This window comes from Coenobita brevimanus, chromosome 40 (assembly GCF_032717465.1).
Source record: "Coenobita brevimanus isolate Jiangsu-jjx chromosome 40, ASM3271746v2, whole genome shotgun sequence".
Taxonomy (NCBI): domain Eukaryota; kingdom Metazoa; phylum Arthropoda; class Malacostraca; order Decapoda; family Coenobitidae; genus Coenobita; species Coenobita brevimanus.
Genome location: NC_136993.1, coordinates 64,113,777 through 64,129,813, shown reverse-complemented (window position 1 = coordinate 64,129,813; position 16,037 = coordinate 64,113,777). Strand labels below are relative to the sequence as shown.

The 16,037-nt window shown below is 41.3% G+C and overlaps 1 protein-coding gene across 1 annotated transcript in view; it reads right to left on the bottom strand.

Moving 5' to 3' along the window:
• The window catches only part of LOC145397168 (uncharacterized), a 252,685-nt gene that overhangs the window by 13,480 nt on the left and 223,168 nt on the right, over positions 1-16,037 (bottom strand). Inside the window, exon 3 of the mRNA XM_080270364.1 lies at positions 1,260-1,336. Coding sequence (XP_080126490.1) covers positions 1,260-1,336 — 77 coding nt within the window. The remainder of the gene's footprint in view (positions 1-1,259; positions 1,337-16,037) is intronic.

Genomic DNA, 16,037 nt, shown 5'->3' with positions numbered 1-16,037 from the left:
CTGGAACACGCTGGAATTTCAAGAGCAGAACAGTCAATGCTGTACATGAAATGAAAGATGCATTAATTGAATCTTGCAGCATTCTGGAAGCATCTAACTCAAGAGATACTGGATCTGCAGCAGCTGGTATTAAGAGAATATTGAGTGATCCTGAATTCGAGTTTTGGCCGGAATTTTTCTCCAAAGTAATGGCTCATGTTGACATCATGTTTTCTCTGTTTCAGTCAAGAAATATTGATGCAGCTAAGGCTAATGCCTCTTTAAGTGCTTTCACTTCTGCAGTTCAGAAATTAAGAGATTAATGTGACGCTTTTGCGCTACCTCCCGGGCAAGAGTAGAAAATTTATTACAGATAGTTTAGTTTCTGCAATGGAGGCTTGTGACGTAATTTTGTTGCAGTGCAGAACGAGGTTCAGCTTCACCAATCATTTGGAAGCTAACAAGTTACTAGTGAATAATTTTTCAGTGAATACTAAAGACTTCCCTAGTAATGCACATATGCAAGCAGTTGGAGCATATCCCATGCTTGAAAAAGACAAATTGAGAAACGAACTCACTGTATTGTACACAAGAGAAGATTTATGTAAATTAGAAAACCTCATTGACTTGTTGGAGATCTTGAACGACAGTAATTTACAGTCATCATTTTCAGAAACTGTCAAGCTACTGAAATTTTTAATAACAACTCCAATGACAACGGCAGAAGCAGAAACGTGCTTTTCAACTTTGAAGAGAATCAAAAGTTTTTTGCGCATTACCATGGCGAATGAGAGACTGTCTGCTCTAGCAATGATATCGATTGAAAATACAGTGATAACAGAAATGAAGGATTTTAATAAACAAGTAATAAACCATTTTACTAAATAGAAGATCCGACGCACTGATTTTATTTTCATGTAATATCAACGTCACCAATCACCACATCAGCCATCCATACCTCCGCCAACCTGACAATGATGACCCCTCCTTGCCTACAGTATGTATAAGATATGTTTATTAATGGCTTTCGTTTATTTCTTTCATTAATTTTCTTTTATTTCCTTTAATAACGTTATTATTGTCATTATACTGTTTTGTGATGCTTGCAGCGACGCAGTCCCTCCATTTTATTTTTCCACGAGCCGCCACTGGAAATGGTTGTCAATTTTTCACAGTGTACAGCTTTTATTTGCTGTATAAAACTACCTGCAGTTAAAATGGATGATCGACAAAACAGTGAATATCGTGGTGCAAAGGTTAACCTCAGCTTTGAATCTCACCTCTCAAGTCGTTGTGGAAGAACACCACGTAACACTGTTGACATGAACGATTTACGAATCTCCACCTGATCTGTCACCTATAAGCAAATATGACATTAAAATATAGAAAGAAATGAAATCCCTAATTGATCTTTTTTTCTCTCTCTCTTTCTCATGTGTCATTGTTACCATAAACCCCTTCAAAGAAACATTTTGAAGAAAAAGTTGTGAAACAGCATACCTTAAATCTTACTAGGATGATCTTCCTCATTTGAAAGAAAGAAATTTAATGCAAAATAAAGTACGAGTCAAAGACTCGAAGCATAATAATGTGGTCCTCTTCCTAGGGAAAAACTGACATAATAATCGCCATGATGTCGGGACAGTGAACTCACTGAGTTTTAATATCTGAAGGCCAAAGGCAGAGGGATAGACAGAATGAAAACGACAGTTCCTTAGGTGATCATTTGTATACGTGAAGGACTGAGAATACCTGGTAACTCTTACAAAAAAGAGCTGGACAGTAAAGGGGACAAGAGCTTTCTGCTTGGCGGATTATACGGCTTCCATAAATGAAGGATTGCCAGATTTATTTGATCGAGTTATCGTACTGATGTTTCAAAATTATCTTTTTTCCACCCCAATTATCGTAAAAATCTATCGGATGCACGTGGAAATTATAGTATATTTTAACTGCTACAACTGCAGGCCCACGTAGCCATGGACTGAAGTCAAGTTCTTCCTGTACTGTTGCTGACGATGTGAACCCAAACTCAAACTAGTCTGAGGAATATATATATTCATAATGTGTGTGTGTGTGTGTGTGTGTGTATATATATATATATATATATATATATATATATAATCGTGTGTGTGTATGTGTGTATGTGTGACACATTTGTGTACTGACACGGAACGGGAAATTTGTCAGATCAAAACAATTTCCCCCCCCCCCTCTTCACACTTGTTAACAGAATTCCATATCGTAGTTTTCTTTGTCTGGGCTTGCACTTTAGCGTGAAAAAGAATAACTTTTATTTGTAAAAGAACAGCGGCTTAAAACTATACCATATAACTTACCTTTTTCCTTTTTTGTGACTTAAAATGCGCCTGTACATTTCGTACAGTACAAGTACACGAAGCCTTGCTATCTCATAGACACAATTACCCTACGTGCACTATAGATAATTACGACTTTCATTTTACAGATAACATAGTGCCTATGAAAAAGATTTCCTCTTGATGAAAAGGCTTTTTTTATCATTTTTAAAATTAAAACTCTCATGCCATAAAACAATTATCGTACAGAATGTACGATAATAATAAAAGGTATCGTACAACGTACCAGAGGCAGTTTAATGTACATGTACGATAATTATCGTACGAATGGCAACCGTGGGCAAAAGCATTCAGTTCACAAGAGTAGTGATCTTTGAAATGTCAGTAACATAAGCAAAGAGATCCAACACTGCAGTGAAGTTCGAGAGGAAGGAAGTCACAAAAAAGAGGGGTTACGGAGAGAAGTTACTCCTTTACCTCCATCGTGTTTAAAATAAGACACTCACCCACACCCACACCCACACACACACACACACACACACAGAACTACATACAGGGTCAAAAATATCCGCTAGTCAAAGCCAGCAACATGCACAGGGATCAAGAAACAGCTAACGTGATTTTCCTTCGTTTTTCAAATTTTACCATGCAGGGATTAATTTTTTCAGAATGATACATAAACTTGCTTTCTGTACCAAACTGTTTGAAAAGAAATATAATGATGTCCTGTAAATATTAAGATATGAATTACAAGAGATATAGTTGAAAGAAACGTATCGGCGCTTAGTAGATCAACAGAGAACGCCATGTCATTCTCATAAAGTTTGGTGTATGATGGTTGAAATTATCTGTGTACATACTGGGGGATCATAAGACACCAAATAGGAGAGATACTGTAATGATGGAATTTAGGTACACCACCAATGCTGCTGCTGAGAATTTTAGAAATACACCAATGTAGTGATCAGAGATTTTTAGGCCGCTGTCAACCAGTATAATGATCAGTAATTTAGATACTTCCAGAGTAAGGCCGAGAATTTTAGAGATTATAGAGAAATAGGGCAGCGTGATATCATTAGAGTTTATGGAATGTGGTAGCGTGATCTTATTAGAGGGTTTATGGGAAATGTGGTAGCGTGCACTTGTGAAGAGAGTGCGTGAGCCGTTAGATAATAAGCACACTTTGCGGGCCACTCAATCTCGTCTGCACTGTACCCAGGAGGATAACAAAACTCGATTTTCAAAATGACTTAACCTAAGATTTACTATGCATTAAGAACTGAGACAGATTACAAACTGGGGACGATTAAAGCAGATAAAATATAATCACGGTCTGTAACTCCAGAGTTATGTTTTTTTTACAAACCTGTATTAATACTCGAAGAATACTGATACACCTGGATATATTGATACTGTGGTCACAGTTGGACTCACTGGGAAGACGTAAAGAGTACCACTAAGATATTCCTGCGATTTTGGACGTATACCACAAGAATCATGTACAACTGAATATAACTTTCAAATAGACCAGTAATCAAATGGACAATTATCAAGTGGACCAGCCGATAGATTCATAATTAGGCTACATGAACTAAGAGAGGGGGGGAGCGATTTAGTGTGTGACACGCCGGCTAAGCAGTGGCTTGAACGCACGATGATCTGCAATGTCGAAGAGAAGTGGCGGTCTCATTATTCAGTACAAGTGGGATGAGGGGAAATATCACCAATTTAACTCACATTTATGAGGGCTCATTACACGATGGAGAATGGGGGAGAGTGATGAGAGTTCGGCACTAACCTGCAATGTCGAAGAGAAGTGGCTGTCTGGCGTTTTTTTTTTTTTTTGTTTTTTTTGCCTATCGACCATTGGGCCGAGCCCCTGGTCATTAAGGCATATATATATATATATATGTATATATATATATATATATATATATATATATATATATATATATATATATATATACATATATATACAAAGAGGTAGGGGAGGGAGAATGAAATGCAAAGTTTTGCCACATAATTTGTCGATTTTCTTTCATTCAGGGTATCATGTAAAGGAGTTAATAAACGGTAAAGTTGCATTACACCTTGTATCGTGGCGTCAGATAACAAGCATTAGATAGGTAGTAATATCAAGGACTAGCTCATAAGAGAAATGTTCTGATGTGACAGATCAAATATTAGTGCGGAGCCAGATATTTGTGTTTATCAGTGTATTTTGACTTAAGACGCAGAATGGAATCTGGATGGCTTTGACTTCCGTAATGTGTGTGTAAGAAACGTCCCCTACCCCTACATATAATTAATTTTGGAACTAATTATTATATGCAACCTTTGAAATGGCTGTGTCCATGTAAATATGATCAGCCTCGTGATATACACTCCCTCTATGCAGTCACTATCATTTCAATTCGATAATTATTTAATGACATTTCAGTATGAAAAGGGCATTTAAAATAATTCTGCATTAAAGGTAAATAAATTTGATTGTGCTCATGGGTGGATATAGTAACGGTATCTCTCATTATCTGTTAGAGCAGGGGTTCTTAACCTGGGATCCGTGAAGGTCAGAATAATTGAGAACAATTTAGTGAGATTGCGTGATGCCGATTGGCATCATTAACTTAAAAAGAACAAACTCGAAGTCTTGAGGAGTTCTGGTGTTCATTGGCACAAGCCTACCCTTGTCTGGCAAAGCGAGCTATGGGTGCTCTGATTCTGTTTGCAACCACATACCTTTGTGAGTCAGGGATATCAGCGCTTGTTTCTATCAAAATGAAAAGCCGAAATCAACTGGATGTCAACGATGACATGCGTGTTGCCCCGTCAAAGACCACTTCACAATTTCATCTTATTCAAGCCAAAGAGCAACAACAACTCTCTCACTGAAATGAACTTTTGAGCAGACTTAAAGTTTTATTTTGTTTAATTTGCCCAAGTTGGATGTATTTCATGTTTTCGAGTGGCCATTAGTTTTTGCTTGAAAGAGTGAGAAACATAATTCTTTGTAAAGACTGTTTTATACATTGTGATACACTGCATGAGGTAGTTTTCAGTAAAATAATGTATATTCATTGCATGCAAAATGCTGCATTTGTGCTTATGTGCATTTTTGTAGGGAAGGGGTTTATAGCGTTCACCAGTTTCTCAAAGGGGTCCGTGACTCAAAAAAGATTAAGAACCACTTTGTTAGAGGGAAAATTAACCCAAGGCATCCCATCGACGTATGGGTACATTGCAACATTTTGTCACAGCTAGTCCCATCGATGTACTGGTACGTTGTGCAATTGCAAGGTTCATAATTTGCAAAATTTTCAATTTTCGCGCGTGATTTTTGGTATGTATACACGGGACATCTTCCTTTATTCCTCTACAAGATGCCAGGCAGGAATAGTGCCTTACATCGCATAACCTCCCCCCTCCCCCCGCATGCCATTATCTCGGCAATTCACCTGTTACCAGTGACCTACCCAATGAAGACATTCAGGGCCAGAGTGATTCCCCAATCGAGGACAATGTGGAGGACAAAGTTTACATAGCATTAGAGGAAGAAACGATGATCAGGTAATGTTACCAAAAATGGTCAGGTATGTTGATCAGTTAGTCAGTGAAACAATGCTATTAATGCCTCTATTACTGTTTGAAAACCAATATACTCTCGTACTACATATAAATTCGTACCAAATAAATAAATAAATACCGTTTATGAGTGGTGTGGAATAGTTACCCTCCCATAGAACTCGTTTTCTTTGGAGCCAGCCTGATAGAAAACCCAGTAAGGTAAGGAGGTATTGCCACCTCTATTGAGTATTTTAAACCTCAGGTGAGTGATTTCTCTATGAATTTTCGATGTTTCTCACCAAAAGCGGAAGTTTTAGCTAAAAAAAAAAAAATCCAAACTAGCTAGGGATTGGGGGGTGTCGGAGGTGCGAAATAGCTCGGGACGTGACGGGTTAAACAAAATCCTACCCAAACTCCCAAAATATATCTGTGTCAGTGTTTACCAAAACTGGTCAGGCCAAAGCAACCAAGAAAGCCTTGGTTAGTAGTCCAGTGGCCTCATGCCTTAAAAACCTCATGCAGGCTTCGCGGTACTGGGGAAACAGTGTTGTTGATGGTTTGCTGGTTTCGTCTGAACAGCTTCCACTCGCTCTCGGTTTGCTGGAGGAAGTGGGCCCGTGTCCTCTCGTTCTCTGGCTTCCTCGCTTTGACAATCTGGGTCTACACAATCGCGATGGCTCTGCACTAATAATTGATCTGTCACGTCAGTATATTTATCTTACGAGCCAGTCCTTGATATCACCACCTATCTAAAGCTTGTTATCTGACGCCGCTATACAAGGTGTAATGCAGCTTTATCTACGGAATAGTAACTCCTTAATATGATGCCCTGAATGAAAGAAAATAAATAAAGTACGTGGCCACAACTTCGTATTTCATTCTCCCTTCCCTAACTACCCTCCCTCCCCTCCCTCACTCCACCCAAGCACCATTGCTCGTCCCCCCACCCACCTTCCCTTCTCTCTGTGGCCCCTCGCTCTCAGCCCCTCTTACTCCAGTGTGACTTCCCGCACATAAACGAGCCAGTCTAGGCGCGGGGTACGGAAGGATAGATGATTATTTATGGCCACGATTGTACATACATTCATACACACACATCCATGCATATATATATATATATATATATATATATATATATATATATATATATATATATATATATATATATACACACACACATTCATACACACGTACAGTTCAGCAAGTAGAAAGTGCGAAAAAAAATTGGGGTATATGGAGACATCTGGCAGTTCCTAGTAGTAAGTCCACGTATCTTTATGAATGAATCTCTCAGAACCTAGAGTCTGTGTAAGGTGGACCGTGATTGGCTGAACTGTTTAGTGGCGGTGAAGCAAATATTCTCATCATCATATACGTAAATCAAGGTTAATAACTAATAATTGGCACGAATCAATGTTTAGGGAATACCACAGTATCTAATGATCGAACGTGGAGTACAACAGAATAAGCATCAGCAATCTGTAAAACGTAACTGGCAACATAGCACAGAAGAGCAGCATGTCAGCTGGTAGTTTCGTTTATTCATAATATTTGAAGCAGTGGAAACGAAGTCTAGTGAATCAGATAAATAGAAGTTAACCTCTGGCAATGTCTTCTTTAACGAATGTAATATTGGTATTACATTTCATCAGTTTCAAGGATTATTATGCTCTATGACACATGATATCTGTTAATGTGCATAGGCAGTAAATTAATACTAAACTACAGTATTTGTTGTCTCACTACATTTTATATTTCACCAAATATATTATATTGAAATAAGAAGAGAGGAGACTGTAATAAGCCTGTAAGACCTTGTAGCAGAAGAGAGAAGGAAGTAGAGAGGGACAGCAAGCACGAGGAAAAAAGAAAGAAACGTGGGACAGTTGAAGAGCTGAAAAGGACTGATTCAGGACCAAAGGGTTGCCAAAACCCTTTAAATATCGCCCACGTCTCTGCAGACAATACACCCTAACGGGGCTCATTCTCAATATAAATGCATTGCATTAGAAACGCAAAAATACAGTAAGATAATCAGCAACATCCATGTGAGATGGTTACCTTAAATTCTTCCTAGTAGCTCCACTTCATTACCTTCATGTCCATGAGGTGCATAAGACATCGTTCTGTAACATCAAACAGGGACTATGTAACCAAATATGCAGTTTTAATTTGCAGCACCTAACCAACACCGTTCCCTCCCCCACAGTGTTTGGAGGAGATGGTAGGAAAGAGACAATGATGAAGACAGTGGAATGAAAAGGCTACCAAATGAGTAACTAGCGTCAATTAACACTGGCAGCCGTGGGGTTGTTCCCTCTTTATAATACATAATTATATTGCTTGACGTTAGTCACTCCCCGGGTGTAGGCTAAGTTGTTAAGCCCCGTCCACACTTTCGCCTATCGCGCAGTAACTGGCGGACTCTGCCCTGATCGGGCACAGTCTGTCAGCCATGACTGTGATGTTGTCCAAATTGTTGAGTAACTGGTCAGGCAGTCAAGTCGACCAGTAGTCAATAGGTGGTCGGCAGCGATTGAGTGCGATAGTACCATGAGCTACGCAGATCGAAAAGAAAAAGAAGTAACTCAGTATAGCATAAAAATTTGTGCAATTGTAAAAAATGAAAACAATGAAGAGCTCATAAAAACAATATGGTTAAAGAGGCAACTTTTTGAGGATGGCAGGGTCCTTGCCTCATGCCCGGCGCCAGACCTCCGGGAAATGTCTGATGATTTCCCTCAGCTACGGGCACTGGCTGTCCGCCGGTTTGCCCATCAAAGTTGCCACAAAGTGTTCGATGAGGGCTTTCCAATCATATGATTGCTTTGACTTTATTTGTGTATCACTTACCGGTATCACTATCGATTGCCAGGATGTTTACCGTGTGCGATATAGTTGCGAGATGAGCATGGTGCTGATTCCAACACGTGTCTCACAATGATTTTATCTCCTTGTATCATTTCCAAGAAAGTTCGTGGCAGTCATTAAATAGGACATGTTTTCTAATGTGGTGAAAATGAATACAGGGATGGCAGGGTAATCGATTATGAGGGTTTGCTTTTGCCTAACATATATTTGTCACTGATGTTGATAATCTTTCAACTCTACTAGCCTATATCGGTAAGCATAGAACAAAATCATAATTATTAATAGTAAGTCTATTCTACTATATCTCATCATCGGTAGGCAAACAGTAGATCAAAATCACAATATACAGTAAGTTTATTTCCTGACAAAATATTCATTCCTCATAACATTATAAAATAATGTTCTCTCCAAAATTACGAGTGATCTATATGTGACAAATAAATAACGCTCGTGTTTTATTCGGAAAACTGTCCAAAAGAATATATCATGACATCATTGGATGAAATTATTAACTTAAAGTAAATCTGCTTAATTACATTCAATATTTAGTCCACAGATCACTGCTGGTAATCACATCGTGAAGACGGTCAGGTAGTGACGAACCATGATTGTGAATGATGTGAGGCTTTCTCCTTAGGACCTCCCACTCCCTCATCAAGTGACGCAACAGTCGCTGTGGCGTCCTTTCCTCGTTGGGCTCCCAAACATTAACAATATTGTCCCAAACGTTCTAAATGGGATTTAGGTCAGGGCTGTTGCTAGGCCAAAGGAAAAGTTCCAGGTGGCGCTGATCCTCAAACCATGTTCGCACAACTCTCGCTGTGTGCATGAAAACAATATTCTCAGGATACGGAAGGGTGTATGCGTGGACAGCAGGCAGCATCACCTTCTCTAGTATCTTCAGATACTGCTCAGCCCTGAACCTTCTCTCTATATCTGTGACCTCACCAACACTATGGAGACCAATCCACCCCAACCCGTTACATGTTAAGCCACCACTCGGTGCCTATGCGTAGATGTGCTCCCGAACATAACTATAAAACATTATTTCCTTGTCGGTTTCTATACATAATGCACATTAACGCGTCACGTCGCACCTCCGACACCCCCCAATCCCGAGCTATTTTGGGAAAAAAAATTTTTGACTAAAACTTCCGCTTTTGTTGAGAAACGAAGGAAAACCACCAAAAAAGGGCTTACTGTGGTCCATAAGTGGAAGGAACAGGTGAGGTCCCCCGTGCCAGGTATCGTTTTCTATCATTGACGTGTGAGGCGCTCACGTTTTCTATGGTAAAAAATATTGGGAGAAACAACAAACAACACCTCTACATTTATTGAATTTGAACTAATAAACAATAAGAGTAACAATAAAATGAAATTCAAACACATATATATGAAAAACAAAGTATTGTACCCTCGCGCGAGCATAGCGAGTTAGGTCCGAGTGGTAACATGCTATGTGCTAAGTTTCTTGTACCAGTCAACATATCATTTTTATTACCTGTATACTTCTGTTTCATTGACATTTTACCAATTTTTACTGTATGTAAATGGTTTCAGATGTTTTCATTCATTACGATGACATGCAGCATAAGTATAGCGCACATCTGCTTACTAATCGCACTCGTTATGACTCATATTTCAACATACCCAATTGTTTTATCACGTTCCTATTATTTCTTTCTTTAAATAGAACCTTTCCTCCACCACTGTAAATGTTTCAATTATTTACATTCATTACGAGGGCATTTAACGAAATGCTAGCACATATTCACGTAGCAAGCACAATCTCAAACACTAGTGTTTCGTCTTCTGCTTTATTTTTTCACTCCAATTATATTTTCCCACTTACATTACACACGTTTACACCCCTATACTGCACTATACACAGTTACTGGCATTATTTATTCTAGTGAGCATCAGAATATCGCATGAAAATACCCTCTCAATGAATGTTTCGACCAACATAATAATCAAACACTTACGTACAAATTCTTCACATATATTACACATTTTCCCACTTGTTGACTTCTATTTTCATAATTATGGGCCTTAATCATTCCACTGAGAGTCAGGGTATCGCATCTCTATATACACACTAGGAATATTTTGACTTAGAATATATTTCAGCACTTACAATAATTTGAACTTATACCCGTATACATTTCCCATAATAATATTTACATATTTACGGGCCTTATTTCTTGCGACAGAACATCACATCAAAAAACCCTCGCTAGGTATGTTACCACTTACATCATATTTATATACTTACATACTATTATTGCACTTATGTTATACCTGTATCCACTTTATACTAACACTTTCAGATCAAGTGGACTTATAATTTCACTGAGCGTCTGTTTGTCACATTTACTTCAGAGTTACAGCGTCCTATCGCATTCACACCATATTAGAACTGCATCAAGGTGTGATACTCGCTGAAACATGGGTGAATACAGAGACCCACGTCACACTCGACGGACTCATAGCGGATGTCCTTCCTCTGTGTGGTGAGTCTCACCCAGGAATTGCTACACACGTGACACCTGCGTTGGGGCCTAGGTCTATTTGGCTGGGGAGGGATAGGAGTGGGGAAAATGCGGCCGGATTTTCTCAGGGTAGTTTGGGCAATCGGGGCAGTGCGGGTGCGATGTTGGGGCCTTTCAACAGCATACCGTGCAAACATCTCTTTTGTTAGCTCCCTCACAAACCCTTCAAAGGTTTTCTGAACTCCTGTTGTCATGGCGTGCAGGTGGTGGCAATTCAGAGCAGTGATATCTAGGAAGTGAAAGAACAGTTTCTTCTACCACTTCATCGTGGTCCTGGCACACTCTACCATCGATATCATGGAGTCTGACTGGTCCACCAGGCGCATGTTTATATTATAGTCCATAACACACTCAGGTTTCCATATGTGACGCCTGTTCTCGCTCCGGTAATCCACGGAATGAATACAGTGCATCCAGGGTTGGTGAACCGTTGACAAGAGGCTTACTTCTCTATTATGGTTCCACGCAGTTGCAAGTATGTTGTTGGCTTTGAAGAAGACAACCTCATTCCTGTCAAATTTCCGCCCTACCTTGACCATGTGACTCCGGTTCACCTTCATGGTTCCACAGATTCCCGTTTCATGCATGTGTAGATAACGAGCGAGAAGAGGGCTAGTGTACCAACTGTCCAGGTAGAGGAAGTGACCACGATGAATGTAGTCTTCTATCATTGTCTTTACCACTGCTCCTGACAGTCCAATACTCCGATCTTCTATTATGTCTGTCTGTGCACCGGTGTACAAGACTGTCTTGCACATAGCCAGTCCTACAGTCACACATAAAAATCTTGAACCCAAAATCGTGCCTTTTGCTGGGTATATACTGCCTAAATGATATATTGCCTCTCCACAACACGAGACTCTCGTCTATGACTTGCCCAAATATTGGTGTAAGCATAACAGGGTCCCTTGTCCAGTAGGCCGGAATTCTGTTCTTTCGTATAATACCCATCAAAAAGACCAGGACAAATAATATTTCTGAAAGGTTGACAGGGTAATCATATATGATAGAATGCCTGCTCCTTGTTCCCAATCTTTCACTCTCATGGCGCTGGGTGCTTGCAAAACGGTTGGTTTGGTCAACAATCTGTTCCACGAAAGTCTCACTAAAAAACAGGTGGAAAAAATCCATCCTGGTGGAATTAGGGTGAATTCCGGGAACAATGCAGCCAGCGTGCCCCTGCTCAGTGAAGGGGTGAATGAGGGGAGAAAAATCACTTCCATCCTCCCAATTCCATCCCACAAATCCCTCGTCCCATCATCCCCATCACCACCTTCGTCTGGGTGGGGAGGAGATGCTGGTAGGGGAGGTTGGGGAGAAGGAGTGCAGAGGGCTTCCCAACTCTCACTCCTCTTCCCTCTGCCTTTACCCATTCCCTTTCCCTTACCCTTACGGCCTAGAGGAACATTAGAGGGCTGTGGGGATGAAGTTGGGGAATACTGTGGAGCATAAGACGTGCTGGGGAGTGGTTCCTCCCCACCTTCCCCCTCCATCACAACACCACGTAATTTTTCACGCACTCTCACTCGCCCACGTGTTTGGGGATATTGGGGAGCATAAGACGTGCTTGGGAGTGGTTCCTCCCCACCTTCCCCCTCCATCACAACCCCAAGTGATACAGAACGCACCCGCACTCGCCCACGTGATACACCCCGCCGCCTCACACTACCTAGGGAGAGCGATGACTCACTCCGGCCACTCTCACTCTCCATACTCCTCCCTGCACTTTCCCTTTTACTCCCCACTCCCTCCACGGCACTTCCTATCTTCCCAAACAAAATACTAGGCCCATACCTGCTCGTCTGAAGTGGTGTGTGCTCGGGACCACAATGAGTAATTACCTCACGTCTGTACCACGTGGCAGCACGTCCCACGGCTCCATTCTCATCATCATCATCAAATTTGGGTTCCACATCACGTTGGGGCTGGCCATAGGATGTTGCATGTGGTTTTTTGGGCGGCTGCCCCTCTCTAGCAGCACGGTAAGTCACGTACTGCCGCTTCCTTGGGGACGGGACTTCTTCATCACTGCTGGTGGTTTCCTCCTCCTCTGGCTGCACATAATCTTTGTCAACAACCTCGTCGTCCAGTGGAGAATCACTGTCGCCTGTAAAGGTGTCCAGGGCGGCTTGAATTTCGTCCTCTGAGAGACCTCTCCACCATGTCTGAGGAGGACCGTTGCTGACAGGTGAGTGACCGAGCCGCGGGTGATTGCGGGTTGCACGGGGTCTCTGAGTGTCCCCACCTGGTGGCAGGTAGGGGAAGGTCGAGTGACGATACGTATCGAAAATCAAGCGCAAAATTTGAAAATTATGGAAATTATGCCCTTTGCAATTGCATGACGTACCGGTACGTCGCCGGGACTCGCAAATGCAAAATGTTGCAACGTACCCATACATTGACGGGACGGGGCAGGTTAATGACTTCATTTTCTATCTTTATTCTGTAATGTATATTCCAAAAGATTTTTTTTTTTCGGTTACACATTACCTATGGTAAATAAAAATTCTCTGTGTGTCTGTCTGTCTGGACTGTCTGTCTGTCTGTCTCTCTTCTCTCTCTCTCTCTCTCTCTCTCTCTCTCTCTCTCTCTCATGGCCACACTACCTAACAGTAGGCTACACTGTCAGTATTTGTTTCCTTACCTGGATTACTGGGGGAGAGTCATCATTTCTGATGAGAAGACCATCTCTTCAACCTCTCATGGGAAACTTCATTGCTACAAGCTTAACAACACGAAGTAAGTCACAATGAAATTAAAACAGTACAATTTATCAAACGTTCATATATCATAAATAAGTGAAGCAAGTGGTCTTATCGCCTTGCGGTACTTAGAACAATATATAGCTGAATGAATATATATATATAAAATTCTGTTGGGAAGAAAGATAGCTGCGATTTTATCGGCATATGCTCCACAGGCAGGATTGGATGAATCAGAGAAAGATAGATTTTGGGATGATTTAATACGTGTAGTGGGTGGTATGCGGGATGATGAGATAGTGATTTTGGGAGGGGACTTAAATGGTCATGTAGGTGAAGCAGCACAAGGTTATGAAGGAGTGCATGGGGGATGTGCGTATGGTCTAAGGAATGCAGAAGGGGAAAGGATACTCAAGTTTGGGGAGGCAACGGACATGATTGTGTGCAACACATATTTTAGGAAAAGAGACAGTAGGTTAATTACGTATGAGTCTGGGGGAAATAGCAGTCAGATAGATTATTTTCTGGTTAGGAGGGCCGATAGGAGGTTAGTGAGGGATGTTAAAGTTATAGGAAGTGAGGAGTGTGTGCAGCAGCACAAACTATTGATTTGTGATATGGTGCTTAAAAAACAAGTGATGAAAAAGAGGACTTATGTACCTAGGAGGAAATTATGGAAGCTGAAAAACCAAGTAGTAAGGGATGCCCTCTATAGCGAGTTGAGGAGAGTGGTGGCTCAACAGGAGGCTGTAGACAGAGGCGTTAATGAACAATACAGAGCCCTCAAGAACAATTTCTTGAGAGTTACTGATGTAACATGCGGCCGGACAAGAGGACCACCAAGACATTAAGTAACTTGGTGGTGGGATGAGGGTGTAGAAGCTGCAATTAAGGAGAAAAGAAGGCTTTTCCGGGAATGGAAGAAGGGTGGTAGCAAAGAGGAATATTTGGCTGCCAAGCGTAGGGCTAGAAGAGAGGTATACAGGGCAAAGTCTGAGTCACAGAGACAATTACTTGATAACCTAAATCATGGGGAAAGGAAAAATATAGTTAGGGTGGCAGGTCAGGTGAAGAGGGATAATCGGGATATCATAGGTGAGCAGTGTGTGAAGAATGATGAAGGAAGGGTAGTGGTGAACAGTTAGGATATTAAAGATGCATGGAGAGAGCATTATAACCGGTTGTTGAATGAGGAGTTTGACTGGGACAGGGAAGGTTTGGAGCCAGCAGATCCAGTGTCTGGCCCTTGGCCTTTGATTGATACTGCTACTGTGAGTGAGGCAATAGGCAGGATGAGGGTGGGAAAGGCAGCAGGTGTGTCTGGGTTGACCGCCGAAATGTTGATGGCCTCAGGCGATATAGGGGTGAGTTTAGTCACTGACCTGATAAATAGGATTATTTATGAGTGTGTTGTCCCAGATGATTGTCTGAAGAGTGTAATTGTAAATATGTATAAAGGGAAAGGTGATGCCCTGGAAAGAGGAAATTATAGAGGTATAAAGCTTTTAGATCAGATAATGAAGGTAATGGAGAGAGTTTTAGAAGGTATGATTAGAGAAAGAGTGAATATTGATACCGCCTTGGAGAGAGCTCCAACATACTTGACCTCTTCCTCACAACTAATCCTTCTGCTTACTCTGTTAATCTTTTCTCTCCGTTGGGCTCCTCCGATCACAACCTTATTACCTTAACCTGTCCTATTGCTCCAGTACGGCCTGCGGACCCTCCAGGGAAACGTCGTCTCTGGCATTTTGGAGCTGCGGACTGGGAGGCCCTCAGGCAGTACTTCTTTGATTTTCCCTGGAATGATTATTCCTTCCATGGCCGTGAGCCATCTGAGTGTGCCTTGCGCATTACGGAGGTTATTCTCTCGGGCATGGAAGCATACATTCCTTTCTCACATCCTTTGACTAACGCAAGAAAGCCTTGGTTTAATCACGCTTGTTCTAATGCTGTCCGCAACAAGGAGAAGGCCTACAAAAGGTACCGGAGCCAACCCACCCCTGAATCACATAATCTTTACGTTTCTGCCCGGAATCGTGCTAAGTCTG